General features: G+C 46.6%; 2 protein-coding genes across 2 annotated transcripts in view; one reads left to right on the top strand and one right to left on the bottom strand.

Annotated features, from left to right (window-relative positions):
• Positions 1-24,365, bottom strand: part of LOC139266002 (mediator of RNA polymerase II transcription subunit 12-like protein) — a 799,024-nt gene that overhangs the window by 282,526 nt on the left and 492,133 nt on the right. The gene's annotated exons all lie outside the window — the stretch shown is intronic.
• LOC139265415 (P2Y purinoceptor 12-like) lies at positions 9,104-10,123 on the top strand. Its single transcript, XM_070882413.1, has one exon. The coding sequence runs from the start codon at positions 9,104-9,106 to the stop codon at positions 10,121-10,123; it is 1,020 nt and encodes a 339-aa protein (XP_070738514.1).

Genomic DNA, 24,365 nt, shown 5'->3' with positions numbered 1-24,365 from the left:
TGCTGGGCCAGTAACAGTCAGCCGCGGCCTGAAACTTGGCTGCCTTCTTGCAGACAGTACGGAGCTAAGGGATGGTGATATGGCCAATATTTATCCCCCAATCAACGTCACTAAAATACAGATGATCTGGTCAGTAGCATACTGCTGTTTGTGGGACCGGCTCATGCAGCACCACCTCAAACTTCATGAGCCAAAGACGAGACCAGGTTTCCCGAGCTGCATCATTACTTGTCGGCAGACCTATGCTCGTACTTATAGAAACATAGAAATTTACAGCGCAGAAGGAGGCCACTTCAGCCTATCGTGTCCGTGCCGGCCGACAAAGAGCCGCATGGCCCCCGGTCAGCAGCCCTAAAGGTTACATATAAACTTATGAACAATGACGGAAAGGCAAAGAGCACCCAGCCCAACCAGTCCGCCTCACAAAACTGCGACAGCCCTTATACTGAAACATTCTACACTCCACCCCAACCGGAGCCAAATGAGCTCCTGGGAGAGGCAAAAACCAGATAAAAACTCAGGCCAATTTAGGGAGAAAAAATCTGGGAAAATTCCTCTCCGACCCATCCAGGCGATCGAAACTAGTCCAGGAGATCACCCTGGACGTATTCGATTCCCTGCAGTACTTACCATTATATCTGCGCTGTCCAACAAAAGGTCATCCAGTCTAATCCCAATTACCAGCTTATGGGTCCCTTTCTCTTTATCTTAGTTTGCTACTTCTGAAGCCTCCCACCCCCTCCCCATTTCTGCCTTGACGATGATTGCTGACGGGTTGAAATGTCTTTAACACTCTATAGAAGCTTTTGACATTTTTGACCCTCTGCTCGTGCCATTTCCTTTCAATTGTCCCCATCCCTTCAAATTTAACTTGCACACAATTTTCCTCCCCTACCAGTGGTGCCATCCCAAGACCAACCTGAGTTTGCACCTCGAGTTGTGAATAATTATGCTCTCTGTAACTCTTTCCCTGAACCGCTCTGCCTCTCCCCACTTTTAAATTCTTCTCAAAATTCATCTTTTAGACCAAGCTATTCTGTCACCGATGTTGGGGAAGTCCAGAGCCAGGGTCACAGTCTGAGGATAAGGGGTAAGCCATTTAGGACCGAGATGAGGAGAAACTTCTTCACTCAGAGAATTGTGAACCTGTGGAGTTCTCTACCGGAGAAAGTTGTTGAGGCCAGTTCACTAGATATATTCAAAAGGGAGTTAGATATGGCCCTTACGGCTAAAGGGATCAAGGGGTATGGAGAGAAAGCAGGAAAGGGGTACTGAGGTGAATGATCAGCCATGATCATATTGAATGGTGGTGCAAGCTCGAAGGGCCAAATGGCCTACTCCTGCACCTATTTTCTATGTCACCTCGTCCAGCTCTACTACCATACATAGCTCAGCATCTTTTCCTTTATCCCTTTTCTTTACTTTTCCTCCTGCCCCCTCCGCTCCACAAACATAAGCTGCCTTAGAATGTTTCCTGTCTTAAAGGAAAATATACATTAAATGTAAGCTGTAAATTTATTACATAGCCGAACAAAATCATGAAGGCCGTGGATTTACACTTTCTAGCATCACGTAATTGAATTGGAAAATAGCTCTAATACAACGCTGTGATATAACAACACAATTTGACTTAATCACCATAAATCTGTGGCCCAAAAAAGAAAGACTTGCATTTATATAGCACCTTTCACGACCACCGGTGGTCCCAAAGCACTTTACAGCCACTGAATTAATTTTTTTAATTGTTGTAATGTAGGAAACTCGGCAGAAGAAGAACAGGGTAGTTATCCCCGGTGTCCCGGACGATATTTATCCCTCAACCATCACCACTAAAAACAGATTATCTGGTCATCATCACATTGCTGTTTGTGGGAGCTTGCTGTGCACAAACTGGCTGCCGTGTTTCCTACATTAAAACAGTGACTACACTTCAAAAAGTACTTCATTGGTTATAATGCGCTGTGGGATGTCCTGAGGTTATGAAAAAATGCTAGTTCTCCATTTCTCAAACATCAAATCAGTCACAATTTTCTGATTGGGTATAATTTCCTGGACACCAACCAAAAATCACTTCATTGCTGCACTTCCTTCACTGCTACTCACTTCAGTGGATCTCACCACAAATATCACAAACTCCCACTGTTATATATGCAGACTATAGATATACTCTCTATGTAGTCACTGTATAGTTGCATAAGATGGAGACTTGTTACCTGATGTACTATCAATAAAGCTTACACTGTGTATATACGATGCTGGCACCACTAGAGGGTGCAACTGGTGGAGACGCGGGTTTCCTGCCCTTGTGGCAGAGGTTGTCCACCAGAGGGCACTGCGGTAGGAGACCTGAGGGTCATCTGCATAGGTGTGCAGGGCCCAGTATAAAAGGCTGCCCACATGCTTTTGCCTCATGAATAAAGGACCAAGGTCATTACAGTTTGAGTACAACACATTGCCTCGTGGAGTCATTCATAAGTGCATTACAGACATAATACCCACCATATCCTGCAACTCACCACGAGCAACCCCAGAGGTGAGCAGCCCAACTTAACCCCTTGGCAAGGTTGAAGGAGCAGGGGATCAAGAAATGACAAGCCATGGTGAAGGAAAAGGGACCTCGAAAGTGCCAGCATTTCATTTATATTTTGACTGAATACTGAAGTTGTATAAATAATACAGAACAGTTACTAGTTGCCATGTCCAACTGGCTGGTTCACAGGGCTGAAATCCGCTCCGATTATATTCAGCTCCCTCCTGCCTTAGTGTGGAACATAAGTAACTTTGTAGTCTTCTCATCCCTTTTGTTTGATTGCAATGCCTACGGATTAGTAAAGTCATACACTTGCAAACAAAAATGAGCAAGCCATGTAGAATTTGTGTTCTGCTCAGAGAAGATTTGATCGAGGTGTTCAAAATCACAAAGGCTTTAGATAGAATAAGTGAGAAACGGTTTCCAGTGGCTGAAGGGTCGATAACCAGAGGGCACAGATTTAAGGTGATTGGCAAAAGAACCCGAGGTGACATGAGGATAGCGAGTGGTTAGGATCTGGAATGCACAGCCCGAGAGGGTGGTGAAGGCAGCCTCAATAGTAGCCTTCAAAAGGGAACTGGGTAAATACTTGAAAGATAAAAATTTGCAGGGATATGGGGAAAGAGCGGGAGAGTGGGACTAACTGGATTGCTCTTCCATTGCAGAGGATTAAAAATTGTGTAACTTCTTAACAGTCATGATTTCTTATCAGAATGATTATCTACATTATCTCCCCATTGAGTGTAGATGATACATTAATTATTAATTGCAGACTGGGTGGGCCGAAAGGCCTCCTTCAGTACTGTACTTTCTATGAAATGGTGGAGAGGCAAAGCACATCAATCAACACCTGAAAGAGAAAGACACGCTAATGTTTTCGGTTCGTAGGTGCTGTCTGACGTGCCGTGCACTGCCAATATTTTCTGATTTTTATTTCAGATTTCCAGTTGAAAACCTCCTCCGTACGGTGGGGGCGACTAAAACACATAAATGTGGTTGTGTTTTGAAATGTTTCACAAGATAAAAAATGCATCAAATGTGCATTAGATCAGAAAAAAAATGCATGCAACATTTTGGGAACATGATTACAATCAGTTTCAAAACCACTGCAGTTTCTTAAATGCAATACAACTGAAGTTCTAAAGTTTGGATCACTTTTGTACTGGTAATGCCGAACGAGGAGCATTAGGAGCGAAGCACCAGAAGGCAGGATTGTAAGATTTGGAAATAAGATAACATGAGCAAAAGATAATACGGCAGAGAACAAAGAAGGTGCAGAAATATTCAGGGGAGAGTAGGTTGCATCTTTGCTCCTTAAATGAGGCACAGTGTGACACTGCCTTACAGAACTCCAATCTGGATAGTGGCTAAATTCACAGCAGGCCAAGCAGCCATCTCGCACTCCAGGCCTTCTTGAGTGAAGTGGTGTAGGAACAGATAGTGCATACTTCTCCAGGACGATGGCATGCGAACTAGTGGAACTCAACAAGGCTCCGTTGCCTTTCAACCCAGACTCTCTTTTGCTGAATTAATATTTGAAGGCAGCTTTGTAAAGAGCACCAAAAAAAATCAACAGTTAAATCTCCTCCACTGCAGAGGATTAAAAATTGTGCAAATCCTTAACAGTCGGTGATTTCTTATCAGAATTATTATATCCCCATTGAGTGTAGATGCTACATTAATTATAAATCTTTATGTTCTTGCTGACAGTAGACTAACTTCTCCTTTTCCCCGTTACACAAAACGTATATGAAGAATCTTTTGGAAACCAGAGGCTCCTAACGTAGCCACACATGACTGAAAAATATCCACGCAAAGCACAAGAAATTAAACAGGTAAAGTGACATTTTTGAATATATTTAAGTGTGTATAAACCTTTAAGCAATTCTTCTTCGTAAAATCAAATGAATATTTAGAAATGGTAATGTCAGCTTTAGGATGACACTCAGAATCACAGAATAGTCATCATGGGCAGTCCCTCGGAATCAAGGAAGACTTGCTTCCACTCTAAAAATGAGTCCTTAGGTGGCTGAACAGTCCAATATGAGAACCACAGACTCTGTCACAGGTGGGACAGATAGTTGTTGAGGGAAAGGGTGGGTGGGACTGGTTTGCCGCACACTCTTTCCGCTGCCTGCACTTGGTTTCTGCATGCTCTCGACGATGAGACTCGAGGTACTCAACGCCCTCCTGGATGCACTTCCTCCACTTAGGGCGGTCTTTGGCCAGGGACTCCCAGGTGTCGGTGGGGATGTTGCACTTTATCAGGGAGGCTTTGAGGGTGTCCTTGTAACGTTTCCTTTGCCCACCTTTGGTTTGTTTGCCGTGAAGGAGCTCCGAGTAGAGCGCTTGCTTTGGGAGTCTCGTGTCTGGCATGCGGACAATGTGGCCAGCCCAGCGGAGCTGATCAAGTGTGGTCAGTGCTTCAATGCTGGGGATGTTGGCCTGGTCGAGGACGCTAACTTTGGTGCATCTGTCCTCCCAGTGGTTTTGCAGGATCTTGCGGAGACATCGTTGGTGGTATTTCTCCAGCAACTTGAGATGTCTGCTGTACATGGGTCCATGTCTCTGAGCCATACAGGAGGGCGGGTATTATTACAGCCCTGTAGACCATGAGCTTGGTGGCAGATTTGAGGGCCTGGTCTTTGAACACTCTTTTCCTCAGGCGACCGAAGGCTGCACTGGTGCACTGGAGGCGATGTTGAATCTTGACGTCAATGTCTGCTCTTGTTGATAAGAGGCTCCTGAGGTATAGGAAGTGGTCCACGTTGTCCAGGGCTGCGCCGTGGATCTTGATGACTGGGGGGCAGTGCTGTGCGGCAGGGTCAGGTTGGTGGAAGGCCTTTGTCTTACGGATGTTTAGTGTAAGGCCCATTCTTTCGTTCGCCTCAGTGAATATGTTGACTATGATTTGGGGTTCAGCTTCTGTATGTGTGCAGACGCTTAAGAACGCTTATGTTCAGCTTAAGAACAAGGCTACGAGAGAGGATAGAATCCCCACTGAGGCACTGAAGTATGACGGAGAGGCACTGCTGGCGCGAATGCATGACGTCATCTCTCTCATCTGGAGGGAGGAGAGCATGCTGGTCGATCTCAGAGATGCAATGATCGTGACCATCTTTAAAAAAGGGAACAAGTCCGACTGCGGCAACTACAGAGGGATCTTCCTGTTATCAGCCACTGGGAAAGTCATCGCTAGAGACCTCCTCAACCATCTTCTCCCTGTGGCTGAGGAGCTTCTCCCGGAGTCACAATGTGGATTTCGTCCCCTACGGGGCACAACGGACATGATTTTTGCAGCACGACAGCTGCAAGAAAAATGCAGAGAACAGCACCAGCCCTTATACATGGCCTTCTTCAACCTTACAAAGGTCTTTGACACTGTCAACCACGAGGGTCTATGGAGCGTCCTCCTCTGTTTCGGATGCCCCCAAAAGTTCATCACCATCTTCCGCCTGCTCCACGAAGACATGCAGGTCGTGATCCCTACCAACGGATCCATTACAGACCCAATCCACATCCGGACCGGGGTCAAGCAGGCTGTGTCATCGCCCCAACTCTCTTCTCAAACTTCCTCACTGTCATGCTCCACCTCGCAGTCAATAAGCTCCCCGCTGGAGTGGAACTAAACTACAGAACCAGTGAGAAGCTGTTTAACCTTCGCCGTCTCCAGGCCAGGTCCAAGACCACCCCAACTTGTGTCATAAAATAGTACCGCACAGAAGGATGCCATTCGGCCCATCGAGTCTGCGCCGGCTCTTTCGAAGAGCAATCCAGTTAGTCCCACACTCCTGCTCTTTCCCAAAATATTTCTCCTTCAAATATAAATCCAAATCCCTTTTGAAGGCCACTATTGAATCTGTTTGCACCACTCTATCAGGCAATGCGATCCAAATTGTAACCACTCGTGTAAAAAGGTTTTGCCTCATGTCGTTTGAGCCGCTCTTCACAGTCAGTGGAAGGAGATTGCCTGAAGAACTCACTAGAGCTGCAGGAGGTCCGAATGGGAGCATGAAGCAGCCAGGAAAGTAAAAGGTTTACTCCTGTGTGCCCCCCTGGCACGTAGGATTGTGCACTGATGTTGGTTTTTATTTCACTGGATGCTGCGACAGGGAATATAGTTTGGACGATGCTGATTTGAGTTTGAGACATTCCGAGTAAGGTAATCAATGCAAGTACTTTCGTGGTTTTTTTTGCGTTGGTTACTGAGAATATCGACTTTCAAAAAGTGTAACAAGGGCGATATCAGATCAGCCACCCATCGTCTTCAATAGAAAGGAAAATCAGGCGGGATGTATAACGGGTCAGCCCACCCGAGGGTCGACTGTATTGCAGCCCTGCCGAAGTTGAAAGTTCTGACATGCATTTCAGGATGCTATTGTATACTGTAAAACTGGAGAGTGACAATGAAAGTAGGCTTTCAGACAGGAAGGCCACACATGGACTTTTTGCTCAAGACATATCTGGGATTAAAATGCCTGTCAGTTACCTCAGTTTTGCCTCTGGGTCAGAAGAAGAAGTTGTTGCATTGATATTGCCCCTTTAATGTAATAAAATTAAGGTGCTTCACAGTAGCGTTATCAGACAAAATTTGACACCGAGCCACTGAGATATTAGGACAGATCAAAGAGGTAGGTTTTAAGGAGCGTCTTAAAGGAAGTAAGGGAGAGGTGAAGATATTCATGGAGGGGGTTCAGCCTCAACAGCTGTAAGTTCAAATTCCATGCCAGAGACTTGAGCACATAGTCTAGGCTGACACTTCAGTGCAGTACTAAGGGAGTGCTACACTGTTGGAGGTGCTGTCTTTCAGATGAGACGTTAAAGCAAGGCCCCATCTGTCCTCTTAGGTGGATATAAAAGATCCCATGCCGCTATTTGAAGAAGAGCAAGTGAGTTCTCCCAGTGTTCTAGCCAATATCTATTCCTCAACCAACATCAATTAAAACAGATTATCTGGTCGTTATCATGCTGCTGTTTGTGGGAGCTTGCTGTGTGTAAATTGGCTGCTGTGTTTCCCTACTTTGAAACGATGACTACGCTTCAAAGGTATGTCATTGGCTGTAAAGTACCTTGGGACATCCTGGGAATGTGAGAGGTGCTATATGAATGCAAGTTCTTTGTATAAAAATGGTCGATTTCATCGGTCAAATCATATTTTGATGTAATTTAGTCAAAATGGTTGTAAGCTATTTGCTGTCACAACTGACTTGGGCGGTTATGCCAAGAGTTACACAAAATGTTTGTTCTTTCGTGTCTAACTACCAATTTTGAAACTTAGAACAAAAGGAGACGTTAAGCACGCTGATAAGCATAAAATATTCCAACAGTTAGATTTGTGTAGCCATGGAGTACATTACACACATTTTCCTTAAGTAATTAACAGGACACATTGGTCAACCTTGTCGAGGCTACTGAAAGGGTAGAAGTTAAGACCATTAAATCGGCAATGTTTGTTCAAGTTACAGACAGCCAAAATATACAGAAAGCAGGCATATTTCAATGCAGGTTATCCTCTTTTTGAAATAGATAAACTAACTTTGACCAAACTTGTTTTATACTTTACAGTCTGAGGGAACTGGGCTTCTCCTTGACAAATATATGCTCATACTAATGAGGTGAACAATATAGTTCTATTTCTCTGTACATCCCCACAGCTAGATGTTACTGTACATGATCATCTGGTTGGGTAGATGTGGCACCCAAGCGTCATATAATGGTACAACTCCAATTACCCAAGTGCAATCCAGCCCTTGGCCCCGCTTTTCATGAGCTGCAAGACCCGCCCATTTGCCGCCCAAAGGACCGCTGGTGGGCGCCGAGAGACCAGGCGGTACTTTGCCTGAAAGATTCCTCTAAAAGAGGTGGCGGTAATGCCCGGCGGCAAAATAATGGCTTACACCGTCAATCTGGGCGGCAGCAGGCGGGAGCTCTCAATCCCGGCGGCAAAGGAACTTGCCGCCCAAGTGCCGCCGAGGATGGAGTCGGGCCCAGGGAGGGCGGGGAACTCTGAAAAGTAAAAAACATTACCAAAATAAACACCGGAACACCTTCAGGGGAACCCATCCAGCTAAGTCGCTGTAAAACTTAAAAGATGTTCACTAACCTTTTCTTTCATGTCTTCATACCTACCGTCGGGGTTAGACCTGCCTCCATGCAGCGGTCCTTCCACCTGCTGGTGCCGACGCCCGCTGACTCCCGCCCGCACCAATCTGGCATCTCGGCGGTCGGGAGGCCACTTACGCGGCTTGGCCGCCAGAGGACGTCAGCGGGCGGTTCCTGGCGGTGCTCCCCTCCCGCCTGCCCCAGCCCAAGTGGAAACTGGGAGAGAAAGGAAAATGGCAGCAATACTCGGCGGCAGTGGGCGGTAAGGCCACCAATATCGTTGGCATGGTCTTTCTCTCCGCCACTTACAAATCTTCCTGCGATTGGTTTTTGCCTGATTGATCCAATGAATTGAAAAATTCTCTCCAAATAATGAGCTGTCATTATTCAGACAGGGCATGTTAAATATAAATCAGTGCAGCTTAAATCCCTCTCACTGCTTGTTTTTTTTTAAATCTTGCTCATTTAGAAATGGCTTTGAATGAAACGGAAAGCTTTTCCAATTATTCAAACACCACAGCGGAAGACAAGTGTGCGCCAGACCGTGAAGTTAGCCAAGTGATTTTCTCCGTGCTTTACTCCGTCCTCTTCATTGCCGGCCTCGTGATGAACAGCCTGGCCATTTGGGTCTTCTTTCAAATACCAAGCAAGTCAAACTTCATCGTGTACCTGAAGAACACAGTCATGGCCGACCTGCTGATGACACTGATTTTCCCGTTTAAGATCGCCATCGAGTCCAGCTTCAGAACCCCGGGACTCCAAGTCTTTGTGTGTCAAGTCAGCTCGGTCATATTCTACTTGACTATGTACATCAGCATCATATTTCTAGGGCTGATAAGTATTGACCGCTACCAGAAAACAGCAAAACCATTTGGCCGTTCTGCAATGTGCAAACCCAGAACTGCAAAGATTCTCTCAGCAACCGTGTGGCTGTGTATGTTTCTCTTAGTGCTGCCCAATATGATACTGTACAAGGGGGAGGTCATGCCAGAAAACGAGCGCAAATGTTCCTCTCTCAAGACCGACCTGGGCTTAAAATGGCACGAAATAGTCAACTTCACCTGCCAGATCATATTCTGGAGCAACTTGGTGTTAATAGTTGTGTGCTATTTCCTGATAACTAGGGAGCTTTATAAATCCTATCGGAAAACCAGAGGCAGCTCCAGGCAAGCCAAAAAAATCAACACCAATGTCTTTCTCGTGCTGGCTGTGTTCTTTATCTGCTTCGTTCCCTTTCACTTTGCCAGAATCCCATACACACTCAGTCAGACGCGCGATGCCTTCCAGTGCTCCACTCAGGTTGCCCTTTACTACATGAAAGAGAGCACGTTGAGCTTGTCAGCGTTAAACGCATGCCTTGATCCGTTAATTTATTTTTTTCTATGTCAGTCATTCAAGAACATGTTGTTTGCAAAGCTGCACACGTGCACACAGGGACTGACAAAAAAGCAGAAAGATGTGTGCTCATCAAGCATGGACACGCCACTCTAGGTTACATAAGAACATAAGAAATAGGAGCAGGAGTATGCCATTTGGCCCCTCGAGCCTGCTCCGCCATTCAATATCACGGCTGATCTGATCATGGACTCAGCTCCACCTCCCTGCCCGCTTCCCATAACCCCTTGTCCACTTATTGTTCAAAAATTTGTCTATTTCCACCTTAAATTCATTCAATGACCCAGCCTCCACAGCTCTCTGCGGCAGATAATTCCAAAGATTCAAGTCCCTCAGAGAAGAAATTCCTTCTCATTTCCTTTTTAAATGGGCAACCGCTTATTCTGAAACTATGCCCCCTTGTTCTAGATTCCCCACGAGGGGAAACATCCTCTCTGCATCTACCCTGTCAAGCCCCCTCAGAATCTTATACTTTTCAATAAGACCACCTCTTAGTCTTCTGAACTCCAATGAGTACAGGCCCAACCTGCTCAACCTATCTTCATATGCCAACCCCCTCATCTCAGGAATCAACCTAGTGAACCTCCTCTGAACTGCCTCCAATGTAAGTATATCCCTCCTTAAATACGGAGACCAAAACTGTACGCAGTACTCCAGATGTGGCCTCTCCAATACCCTGTACGGTTGTAGCAGGACTTCCCTACTTTTATACTCCATCCCCCTTGCAATAAAGGCCAACATTCCATTTGCCTTCCTGAATACTTGCTACCTGCATGCTAACTTTGTGTTTCAGGTATAAGGACCCCCAGGTCCCTCTGTACTGCAGCACTTTGTAATCTCTCCCCATTTAAATAATAATTTTTTCTTTTACTTTCCCTGCCAAAGTGCAGCTCAACACTACACCGACCAATTGCAAACATTCACCCTCCTCCTTTCTTAACAAGGCATGGGACATGTGGTGCGAGATTAACCCTCCAAGGACTTCAGTATCAATAAGGGACAACATAGTTACAAATCTTTCCAGAAAAAAGGGAGTTCTAACAAATGAATATTGGAAAATTAGCTATACAATTCATGCTTTAACTCATCTACTTAGAGTCCATGTGGAGTTCTATGGGGTTTGGGTCAGGGAAAGAGAATGGAGTCCCAATACAACAAGAACTTGTATTTATATAGCACCTGTAATGTAGTATAAACATCCCAAGGATGCTTGATCAAGAAATGCTAGATGCTGGAGCAGCATGGATGGGCTTGATGCCTTTTCTTATTTCTGCATCGTTATGAAACATAGGATTACATGGGATATATGGCACAGAAACAGGCCATTCGGCCCAACCAGTCCATGCCAGTGTTTATGCTCCACTCGAGCCTCCTCCTGTCCTTCCTCATCTAACTCTATCAGCATAACCCTCTATTCCCTTCTCCCTCATATGTTTGTCCAGCCTCCCTTTAAATGCATCGATATTATTCGCCTCAACCACTCCCTGTGGCAGCGAGTTCCACACTCTCACCACTCTCTGGGTAAAGAAGTTTCTCCTGAATTCCCTATTGGATTTCTAGGTGACTATCTTATATTGATGGCCTCTAGTTATGCTCTTCCCCACAAGTGGAAACATTCTCTCTGTATCCACTCTATCCAAACCTTTCATAATTGTAAAGTCCTCTATTAGGTCACCTATACATTAGAAACATGTATAGCAGTTCCATATACTTACAATTACATCAGGCCAATGGTCCTGTAGAGTGAACTTACTCTACACTGAGATGAGCTTTACTCCAGAGCAATAGGAAGTTGACAACAGTATGAGTTGGTGCTTTACACTGGCCTAAACGGGAAGGGGAATTGGGTAGGCTTAAAAGAGAAAAGGCTTTGCACACTCATTCTGAAAATAGAAACCGAGAAAAATAAAGTACTTTTTTGAACTCATCGAAAGTTTGAATTTAAAACAAATATACCCCATTAAATTCCAAATTTGGGGGCAAAATTGCTGCTGCAGGGTTCAGTGGTTCATTGGAAAGAGGAAGTTGTCATGCTCCAAAGCAAGCTCAAGCTACTGTTTTCTAAAATTTGTTCCTGGGATGTGGGCGTCGCTGTCAAGGCCAGCATTTATTGCCCATCCCTAATCGCCCTTGAGAAGGTGGTGGTGAACTGCCTTCTTGAACCACTGTAGTCCGTGTGGTGAAGGTGCTCCCACAGTGCGGTTAGGGAGGAAGTTCCAGGATTTTGACCCAGCGACGATGAAGGATATATTTCCAAGTCAGGATGGTGTGTGACTTGGAGGGGAACTTGCAGATGATGGTGTTCCCATGCGCCTGCTGCCCTTGTCCTTCTAGGTGGTAGAGGTCGCAGGTTTTGGAAGTGCTGCCTAAGAAGCCTTGGCGAGTTGCTGCAGTGCATCGTGTAGATGGTACACACTGCAGCCATGGTGCGCCGGTGATGGAGGGAGTGAATGTTTAAGGTGGCGGATGGGGTGCTGATCAAGCGGGCTGTTTTGTCCTGGATGGTGTCGAGCTTCTTGAGTGTTGTTGGAGCTGCACTCGTCCAGGCAAGTGGTGATAATTCCATCACACTCCTGACTTATGATTTGTAGATGGTGGAAAGGCTTTGGGGAGTCAGGAGGTGAGACACTTGCCTGATACTGGAGGTTGCAATGATACTGGAAGGGAGGCTTGTGTATCCTTCTCAACAACATGCCCTCGAAAGGAGCCTGAACTGGGGCAATGAGAGCCATTTTATTTGGGAGAGAGAGAAATGGAGAAGGATGATAAATAAAGACAAATTATAAAAGAAGAAATTAGGGCAGTTGATCAAAAGCTTGGTCAAAGAGGTAAATTTTAAGGAGCATCTTAAAGGAGGAAAGAGAGGTAGAGAGGCAGAGATGCTTAGGCAGGGAATTCCAGAGGTTAGGGCCCAGGCAACAGAAGACACAGCCACCAATGATTGAGCGATTATAATTAGGGATTATAACCTTTCAGGGAATGCATTCCAGATCATAACAACTCGCTGTGTACAAAAATATTTCTTCATGTCACCTCTGGTCATTTTGCCAATCACCTTATTTCTGTGTCCTCTGGTTACTAATCCTACTGCCACTGGAAACCGTCTCTCCTTATTTACTCTTTCAGAACCATTCATGACTCTGAACACCTCTAACAATATCTCTTCTTAACCTTCTCTGCTCTAAGGAGAACAACCCCAGCTTCTCCAGTCTATCCACATAACTGAAGTCCCTCATTCCTGGAACCATTCTAGGAAATTTCCTCTGCACCCTCTCCAAGGGCCTTGACATCCTTCCTAAAGTGCGGTGCCCAGAATTATACACAATACTCCAGCTCAGGTCTACCCAGTGTTTGATGGAGGTTTAGCGTAGCTTTCTTGTCTTTGCACTGCATGCCTCTATTAATGCAGCCAAAGATTCCATGTGCTTTTTTTTTTAAAAACAGCCTTCTTAACCTGTCCTGCCCCCTTCAAAGATTTGTATATATACACCCCCAGGTCTCTCTGTTCCTGCACCCTCTTCAAAATTGTACCATTCTGTTCATATTGTCTTTCTTTAATTCTTCATACCAAAATGGATCACTTCACACTTCTCTGTGTTCAATTTCATCTGCCAAGTGTTATGTATTTATCCCTTGGCAACCTGCATCACACTACCACCAGGGGGCCTACCTGTTGGAGTCCCAAGGGATCCCAGCATCCCTTGGGAGCACTGTATGTAAGCACGCCACCCACGCGGTACCTGCACTCGGGAGTCTTATTAAAGGAGCTAAGGTCACACTTACTCACTGCTCACAGTACTCAGTGTATCACCAAGTGTCTGTCCATTTCACCAATCTACCTGTACCCTCCTGAAGCCTTTCACTATCCTCCTCATTGTTTACTCTATTTCTGAGTTTCGTGTAATAAATTATGGGATTCAATTTTGTAGGATGGATAAGTACAAGCGCTGAGATACCGTAATTGGGAATGAGATGCACTTCCAAACCTTGCTACTTCAGAAGTGTTGCCATCTTGTGGAGTAGAGGCAGAGGAACTAAAGACTGTAACTGACCCAGTGACCAGTAACAAAAAAGCTTTGCGTATTTTGCTACATAAAGGAGTGACTGCAGCTACAGACAGAAATCAGAGGGAATTCGCAGGCAGCCTACAAGATATCCGTGCTGTTGCATCGGAAGCTTTGGCCTGGACATCCAACTTGGATATTGACGTTTGATTTGCTTTGCTACGACCGTACGAAAGACCACCACCACTAATCACTCCCATAGATCAATCTACCCCGGGTTCGAAGCCTGCATAAGCACCTAGAACTGAAAGACTGGCATTTATATAGAACATTTCACAACCCCAGGACATGCCAAAGCACTTCACAGCCAATTACGTTTTTTTTCTGCAGAGTCATCATCATCATAGGCAGTCCCTCAGAATCAAGGAAGACTTGCTTCCACTCTTAAAATGAGTCCTTAGGTGGCTGAACAGTCCAATATGAGAGCCACAGTCCCTGTCACAGGTGGGGCAGACAGTCGTTGAGGGAAAGGGTTGGTGGGGAGTCTGGTTTGCCGCACGCTCTTTCCGCTGTCTGTGTTTGATTTCTGCATGCTCTCGGCAATGAGACTCGAGGTGCTCGGCGCCCTCCCGGATGCACTTCCTCCACTTCGGGCGGTCTTTGGCCAGGGACTCCCAGGTGTCGGTGGGGATGTTGCACTTTATCACCAACTTTGTCTCCGCAAGATCCTACAAATCCCCTGGGAGGACAGACGCATCAACATTAACGTCTGTAGGGTAGTCACTGTTGAAATGTAGGAAACGCAGCAGCCAATTTGCACACAACAAGCTCCCACAAACAGCAATGTGCTAATGACCAGATAATCTGGTGTAGGTGTTGCTTGAGTGATTAATATTGGCCAATACGCTGGGGAAAGCTTCCCTGCTCTTCTTCAAGCAGTGCCATAGGATCTATTACGTCCGCCCGTGAAGGCTGAAGGGGTCTCAGTTTAACATCTGATCTTAAAGATGGCACCTCCAACAGTGCAGCACTCCCCCAGTACTGCACTGAAGCATCAGTGCACCCACAACCTTCTGACACAAAGGCGAGAGTGCCACGCACTGAGCCACAACTGACACCAAGTGGTAGGATAGTTCCTGGATATTTGTGAATACAGGATATAATCCATGGTTACTTACTGCATTCAAACAGGCAGAATAGTCACAGAACACGCCCGATGAAACTGGGAGGCTGAGCTATAGTTGCACAAGACCCTATAAATATCACATCACGTCAATGGCCATGTCATGGACTATTTGTACAAGAGTGCGAGCATTGAAATATACTGCACCTTTGCCACTAAGCCCGATGAAACTGGGAGGCTGAGCTATAGTTGCACAAGACCCTATAAATATCACATCACGTCAATGGCCATGTCATGGACTATTTGTACAAGAGTGCGAGCATTGAAATATACTGCACCTTTGCCACTAAAGCCAGTGGTAGAATCAAGTAGATCAATGTGACCTATGCCACTGCTGAGAGACTACATGACACCTTACCTAACGGTCAGTTTTGCAACACAAAGAGAGGTTTTCCAGCATCAGATCTTCGGAGTGTTTATTTGAAGCATAATATTAGCTTAAAATTGATATTAGAATCCAGTCCACAAGTAGATTAGAGATTCTGCGGCTTTACTCATGTATTAAGTACTAAATGTATAGAGTACAATTAAAATGTGACTAACGGACTGACATTTTCAATGTGACTATTATATATAGAAACATAGAAAATAGGTGCAGCAGTAGGCCATTCGGCCCTTCGAGCCTGCACCACCATTCAATAAGATCATGGCTGATCCTTCACCTCAGTACCCCTTTCCCACTTTCTCTCCATACCCCTTGATCCCTTTAGCTGTAAGGGCCATATCTAACTCCCTCTTGAATACATCCAAGGAACTGGCATCAACAACTCTCTGCAGCAGGGAATTCCACAGGTTAACAACTCTCTGAGTGAAGAAGTTTCTCCTCATCTCAGTCCTAAATGGCCTACCCCTTATCCTAAGAATGTGTCCCCTGGTTCTGGATTTCCCCAACATCGGGAACATTCTTCCCGCATCTAACCTGTCCCGTCCCATCAGAATCTTATACGTTTCTATGAGATCCCCTCTCATTCTTCTAAACTCCAGTGTATAAAAGGCCCAGTTGATCCAGTCACTCCTCATATGTCAATCCAGCCATCCCTGGAATCAGTCTGGTGAACCTTCGCTGCACTCCCTCAATAGCAAGAACGTCCTTCCTCAGATTAGGAGAGCAAAACTGAACACAATATTCCAGGTGAGGCCTCACCAAGGCCCTGCACAATTGCAGTAAGACCTCCCTGCTCCTGTACTCAAATCCCCTAGCTATGATTAACTATTTAAAATATCCATTATTACTGACACATCCTTATGTCATCGGCTTTGAAATCAAGGTCCCTGGACTCTAGCAACAGGGCCATGATGGGATCACATGGAATCCCCGAGGTAATCAGATCTCTGCATTTGTTGACTTACCACAACTTAGACAGCAATGATAGCACTGTTTTCCTTCAAACACAATATCATAAGAATTAGGAGCAGGAGTAGGTCCCACTAGCCTGCCCTACCATTCAATAAGATCATGGCTGATCTTCAAACTTAACTCCACTTTCCCACCTGATTTCTATATTCCTCAATGCCCCTCGAGCCCAAAAATCTATCTTGAATATACTCATCAACTCAGCATTCACAGCCCTCTGGGGCAAATAATCCCAAAGATTCACAACCTTCTGAGTGAAGAAATTCCTTCTCAGCTCGGTCGTAAATGGTCGACCCCTTTATCCTGAGTCTATGCCCCCGAGTTCAGACTCTCCAGCCAGGGGGAACAGCCTCTCAGCATCTACCCTGTCAATCCCCCTCAGAATCTTACATGTTTCAATGAGGTCAACTCTCATAGAAAATAGGTGCAGCAGGAGGCCATTCGGCCCTTCATTCATCTAAACTCCAGAGAGTATAGGCCCAATCTATTCAATCTCTCATGAGTTGCTAATACCATCTTTAAGAAGTTAAGACAAGGCTTCCCCAAGGAATGTCCAATGACATCTGCAAACATACTGAGGCAGGAAAGTTACAAAACTAGTGCTTTGTGAATGTACTGTGTGTATTTAATATCTGTTACTACTATTTACTGTAAATGTTACATTAACCAGCCAAAATGATAGGTCTCACTAGAAATGGAATGCATAATAAAACAAATTTTAAACCAATCGGTAAGAAAGGTGGTTCTTCTCTTTGGAAAAAGGTGCTGTGTAATAAGTAACGAAATGTTTGACCAGCCAAACTCAATCACATTAAATTTCTACACATTCATTCCATTTGGCAGAAATTGTTCTTCTCGTGTCATGTGTGGAATGTACTGCCACACATTCAGTCACTGTGAAAGAACATTATAAATCATGGCAGCACAGAGGTGGCTCTCCAACAAACAACATAGAATCAGAATAGTATCGCACAGAAAGAGACCATTCGGTCCATCGAGTCTGCACCAGCTCTATTGAAGAGCGATCCAGTCAGTCCCACTCCCCCGCTCTTTCCCCATATCCCGGCAATTTTTCTCCTTCAAGTACTTATCCAGTTCCCTTTTGAAGGCTACTATTGAATCTGGATCCACCGCCCTATCAGGCAGTGCATTCCAAATTCTAACCATTACTTGCAAAGAAGGTTTTTCCTCATGTCACCTCTGCTTCTTTTGCCAATCATCTAAAACAGTTTGTTAGATATATTCAAGAGGGAGTGAGATATGTCCCTTACAGTTAAAGGGATCAAGGGGTATGGAGGGAAAGCAGGATTGGGGTACTGAGGTGAATGATTAGCCATGATCTTACTGAATGGTGGTGCAGGCTCGAAGGGCCGAGTGGCCTACTCCTGCACTTATTTTCTATGTTTCTAAAATCAGTGCCCTCTCATAGTCAACCATTCAACCATTGGAAACTGTTTCTCTTTACTTAATCTACCTAAACCCTTCATGATTTTAAACACCTCTATCAAATCTCCTCTTAGCCTTCTCTGCTCCAAGTTTGATACATCTGCTCTACTCCAAGGAGAACAAAATCTCCAGTCTATCTACATAACAGTAATCCCCCATGCCTAGAACCATTTCAGTAAATCTCTTCTGTAACCTCTTCAAAGCCTTCTCGTCCTTCCTACAGTGTGGTGCCCAGAGTTGGACACAATATGCCAGCTAAGGCCAAACTAGTGTGTTATATATGTTTAACATAACTTCCTGGCTTTGTACTCTATATATAAAGCCCAGGATCCCACAGGGGCAAAATTGCCCCAGTTTATAGCCCCTTTAGCGCCTCCGAGAGTGGGGGGGGGGGGGGGGGGGCAGGACAGTTTTTGCCCGTGGGAAATTGCCCGGCAGTTTGCGGAGGTGCTGACGTGGCAGCGATCCGCCCCGTGGGTAGCGCCCCTGGCCGCCGCGTAACCGGCAATGATGTCATCACCGTGCGTGGTGACCCCACACTGCCCCGTGTCGACCATTACCGCCCCCGCGAGGCTGGCTGACATCTGCTGTCGGGGAGATCCTGAAAAGGGGAGGGCGCTAGTGCCCCGAGCTGCCATCGTTTTTTGGACAGTCAGATCAACGATGGTGGCCCTCGTGTGGTCGGGCCACCATCATGCAGCCCGGCACTCCGGCTTGGGTGGCAGGCTGCTGGCCCTGTCACACACTGCCCTGGTGGCCCGGTGGAGGCCGGAGGCCGTGCAGAGTGCACAGCTCTTTAAGTGAAGGGGAGAGGCATTGAAGCGCTTCGGCGTCACACAGAGCATTCGCACAGCACTCGACTCCCCGCCCCAAAGAAGGTGGAGCGCGGGAGATTGCGCTCCGCTTCATTTCAGGCAATTCCGCGGCAGGGGCGGGACTTCAAAGATTTGTGCACAAACACCCCCCAGGTCTCTATTCTACTGTACAGTTTTGATTGTTTTGTCTCTCCGCATGCTTCTTACTTCACACTTTCCTGTGTTGAATTTCATTTGCCCCGTGTCTGCTCATTCCACCAGACTGTCTCTGTCTTCTTGAAGTCTATCACTATCTTCCTTGTGCCAGCCATGGCTCAGTGGGTAGCACACTCAAGTCTAGGTCAGAAGGTAGTGGGTTCAAGTCCCACTCCAGCGACTTGAGCACAAAAATCTAGGCCGACACTGACACAGTGCAGTGCTGAGAGAGTGCTGCACTGCCGAAGGTGCCGTCTTTCGGATGAGATGTTAAACTGAGGCTCCGCCTGCCCTCTCAGGTGGACATAAAAGATCCCATGGCACTATTTCAAAGAGCAGGGGAGTTATCCCCCGTGTCCTGGCCAATATTTCGCCCTCAATCAACATAACCAAAACAGATTATCTGGTCATTATCGCATTGCTGTTTGTGGGAGCTTGCTGTGCGCAAATTGGCTGCCGCATTTCCCACATTACAGCAGTGACTACACTTCAAAAGTATTTCATTGGCTGTAATGCGCTTTGGGGGGTCTGGTGGTCGTGAAAGGCGCCATATAAATGCAAGTCTTTCTTTATAGAAGATTTTGGATTCCCTCCCCCCCAAGTTATTCTCGTATGGTCTCTTTGCCTCTCATTTCCTTTTGCCTTCTCCTCCGCATTTTTTATATTTAGCTTGATTCTCCCTTGTATTATCAAGTTACCTGTCATGCACCCCTTTTTTCCCTCTCAAGGACCTTCTCTTTTTCTAGCACTGCAATATTTTCCTCAATCAAAACTGCTACCCCTCCACTTTTTTTTACCTTCCCTATCTTTCCTGAACAGCTTGTACACAGGAATAGTAAGCATTCAATCATCCCCTATTTTGAGCCAGGACTTGGTTATCGCCACAACATCATATTCCCTCGCGGCAACTTACACATGCAGCTCACCACTCCATTAAGCACACTTTGTGCATTTACACGCATGGGGCCCGAAATTCCGTTCCGCTGGAAAGCTGGTGCTCCCTCCCCATCCCCCCACCACCTGTTTCTGAATTTTTTCGTGGCTGGGCCACCCCATATTCAGCTCCAAATGTGAACAATGGGTTCCAGTGCCAATGAATCCTTCCAAAGTGGATTTTTCAGCAGTGTGGCTGTCTTAATTTAGAGCGTTATCATCACTGAGAAATTCAGCATGCAGGTAAGGGTTTCTAATGAGCCAACTGCTCCCTGGCCAGGGTCTGCAGCAAGGCCCTGAGGGGGGAAGGATGTTGGAAGGATGGCTGGTGTAAGAGGTGCAAGGAGAGCCAACAGGTTCACTGGTATGGAGCTGTAGACACTGATGGACAGTGTGGAGGACAGAAGAGGAACACTGTCTCCTGACGCAGGGAGACCTGACAGACTGCCAGTATATAATGCATGGAGGGAGATTGCAGGGGAGGTGTCAGGTACCTCCATATATGTGAGGAGGGTGGTGGCCAGTCTGCACTCGGCCCTTCCAGGGTGGCGATGGGGCGACACCTCCTAACTCTGAGGCAACGGGGATCCTCCTCCTCCTCCTCCTCCTCCTCCTGCACCTCCTCCTTCTCCTCCTCCTGCACCTCCTCCTCCTCAGGTGCTACTGCTGGCTCGACCTCCAGCGGCTGTCCCCTCATGATGGCCAGGTTGTGCAGCATGCAGCAGACCACGACGATGATGGAGACCCATTGAGGAGAGTACTGCAAGGTGCCACCAGAGCGGTCCAGGCACCGGAATCTCTGCTTAAGGGTGCCTATGCACAGCTCGATAATGCACCTGGTGGCACAATGAGCATCGTTGTATACATGCTCTGGTGCTGTCCTGGGGTTCCGCAGTGGAGTGAGCAGCCAAGTGGACAGGGGATATCCTTTGTCCCCAAGCAGCCAACCGCAATCCTGATTCGGGCCGGTCAAGGTGGCGGGCACAGAGGTCTGGCTCAGAATGAATGAATCATGGCTGCTGCCTCCCTTGCCCGCTGCCTCCCTGCACAGTGCTGACGGCGACGCCTTCTCCTGCGTACCGCCCTGCTTCTGACCAGGTGCACCAGGTGTCACCCTCCCAACACTCCTCCCATCCTCAGGGTGAACCCTGCCAAGCAGGTCTCTGCAGCCCACAGGACTCCACTAAAGAGTCAAACCTGAAAGTTGTACAAAAGTACAGGGGTATGTGCAAACCTCTGAACAGCACTCAGCAGGTTGAATGCAGCCAAAACATATGAAAAGATAAATACAGTGGATGATGTAATCTGAAATAAAAATACTAAAATTAAGAAAACTATTTCCCTACCAAAGGGCCCCGATCGCGGCAACACTCCAGCAGTATACCGTTCGAGCACCGACGCGAATACCTCGCGGGGGCTCCGCTGGGAAAAGTCTTAGCTTTTTGCAGCTGAAAATCCCTGTCTTTACGGCTTTCAAGTGGCCCGCACGCTGCAGAGCTCTCCGGTGGAATGTCTCCGTTTCCGGCAGAAGTGCGCACCGCTCAAATCCCCCCCAACCTGACTATGGCTCGGGGAGGGAAAAGTCCGGTGAATTTCAGCCCCATGCACTCCAAACATAACTTAGATCTGTTTGTACTTTCTATCATCCCACCTAATTCTGTATTCTTTCCAACTCTAGCTGTCCCTTCCAGTGTGCATCTTGTTTCCGCTTTTTAATACTATATCTCGGTGCCCAACCCCCTGTAGAATTAGTTTCAAGTCTCCCCGGTAGCACTAATGAACCTGCCCACGAGGATATTGGTCCCAGCTCCGTTCAAGTGCAGCCCGTCCACCTTAACAGGTTCCTCCTGTCACAGAACTGGTCCCAATGAAAAGACTGGTTGACGCTCAAGTTAGCGACGCTCCTTGAGAACACTTTGCCAGGGGGTGGCCAGTTTGCACCCTCGGTCTCATTCTGCTTAGTTCCTCTTCTAGGCCATTAGATTATGTGCCACTTGCAGGTTTCCAGTCTTCATTTCACACCTCCTGATTTTCTATTTAAGTTGTGTGTGTGTGTGTGTGTGTGTGTGTGTGTGTGTGTGTGTGAGAGAGAGAGCGAGAGAAAGCTTGTGTGTGCGTGAGAGCATGTGTGTGTGAGAGCATGTGAAAGTGAGAGTGTATCCGTGTGAGAATGTGCGCGAGTGTGTGTGACTCTGTGTGTGTGTGACTGTGTGCGCGCGTGACTGTGTCCTGGTGTGTGCACATGTTTTTCTTCCCCTTCCCGTTGGTCTCCTCTTTATCAAATGCTATTCATCTGTATATTTTTTCCAGTGAAGGGTCTTACACCTCAATCATTAACTTGATTATAAGCCCAATGACCCCCGCAGCTACCTGGACTACACTTCCTCCCATCCCGCTTCCTGTAAAGACTCCATTCCGTTCTCCCAGTTTTTACTGTACCCTGGCGTTTAAGCTCCACTTGAGCCTCCTACCGTCTGTCCTCATCTAACTCTATCAGCATTACCCTCTATTTCTGTCTCCCTCACATGTTTATCCAGCTTCCCCTTAAATGCATCGATACTATTCGCCTCAACCACTCCCTGTGTTAGCGAGTTCCACATTCTCACCATACTCTGGGTCAAGAAGTTTCTTCTGAATGTCGTATTTGATTTCTCAGTGACTATCTTATATTGATGGCCTTTGGTTATGCTCTTCCCCACAAGTGGAAACATTCTCTCTGTATCCACTTTATCAAAACCTTCCATAATTTTAAAGATCTCCTATCTTAAATGTCAATCATTCTTAAAAATAGAATGACACATTGAGGTTAATTATGACTACATGTATCCACAATGCTATGCAACAGCTATAGGTAACATCTTACTTTATTTTCAAGTTTTGTTAAAGAATAACACAAACTTGATTGTCCAGCATCACATCACTGAACGTAAAATAGAATATGTAGATTGCAGCCTCAGCAAGTAATTCATTAGACATGATGTTTCCACTTGAGGGGGAAGGAGGCGGCAGGGCGGGGAGAGAATTAAAACTAGGGGCTATAAATAGAACATAGTAACCAATAAAACCAACTGTTGAAACTTTACCCAGAGACGGGTGAGAATGTGGAACTTGCTACCACATGGAGCAGTTAGAATCATAGGGGCCGAATTTGGTGAACTCATCACCCACTGCCGCCGAGTTTTCTGGGCGGTCTCCCCTCCGAGCGAGTTTGGCGGAGGCCTCCCGCCGGCGGAGAGGGAAGACCGCCAGGAACCGCCCGCTGGCGTGCAACGCGCGCAAGAGTCCTCCCGCCCGCCGAGCTGCCAGTTGGGTCCGGGCGGCAGTCCGCGGCAGCAGGGGAAGGACCGTTGTGTGGAGGCAGGTCTAACCCCGATGGTAAGTACGAAGACCTGCAAACAAAGATTAGTAAACTTCTTTTCCTTATTTTTTTTCCAGCGCTTCAGGTGGATGGGGCGCCCTGAAGGTTTTGCAGTGTTTTTTTTTTTTACTTTTTTTTGAAAATTTAAAATCTTATATGATCCCCCCCCTCCCTGGGCCCGACTCAAGCCTCGGCGGTATTTTGCCGAGGCTTGCATTAGCCGCCGATATTGGGAGGTCCTGCCTGCTGCTGCCCAGATTCAGAGCATAAGTCGTTGTTTTTTGCCACCAGGCGGTCCTTCCCAGACTTTTCCACGAATCTCCTGCTCAAAGTACCATCAGGTATCCCAGCAGTCCTTTGGGCGGCACTGAGCTTCCACCAAGTTCGGGGCCAATGAATCATAGAATGGTACCAGCAGGGGAGGTGGCCATTCGGCCCGTCGAGCCCGTGCTGACTCTCAGCTAGTCCCACTTCCCCACCCTTTCCCCGTTGCCCTGAATATTTTTCCCTTCAGATAACTATCCAATTCCCTTTTGAAAAATAAGATTGAGTCTGCCTCCACCACCCTTTCAGGCCGTGCGTTCCAATCCTAACCACTCGTTGCGCAAGGACGTTTTTTTTTTTAACATCGCCTTTGGTTCTTTCGCCAATCACCTTAAATCTGTGTCCTCTGGTTCTCGACTGTTCTGCCAATGGGAACAGTTTCTCTCTCTCCATAACCTTTATGATTTTGAAAACCTCTATCAAATCCTCACTCAATCTTCGCTGCTCCAAGGAGAACAATCTCAGCTTCTCCAGTCTATCAACGTATCTGAAGTCCCTTATTCTTGGACTCATTCTCGTAAATCTTTTCTGTACCCTCTCTAAGGCCTTCACATCCTTCCTGCAGTGTGGTGCCCAGAATTGGACACAGTACTCCAGTTGGGGCCGAACCAGTGTTTTACACAGGTTCATCATAATTTCCACACTTTTGTAATCTATACTTCTATTTATGAAGCCCAGGATCCCAGCAAGACTTTTTTAAAGCACTTTCTCAACCTGCTCTGCCAC

The sequence above is a fragment of the Pristiophorus japonicus genome, chromosome 6, assembly GCF_044704955.1.
Source record: "Pristiophorus japonicus isolate sPriJap1 chromosome 6, sPriJap1.hap1, whole genome shotgun sequence".
Taxonomy (NCBI): Eukaryota; Metazoa; Chordata; class Chondrichthyes; family Pristiophoridae; genus Pristiophorus; species Pristiophorus japonicus.
This window is presented reverse-complemented; position numbering and strand designations above follow the sequence as displayed.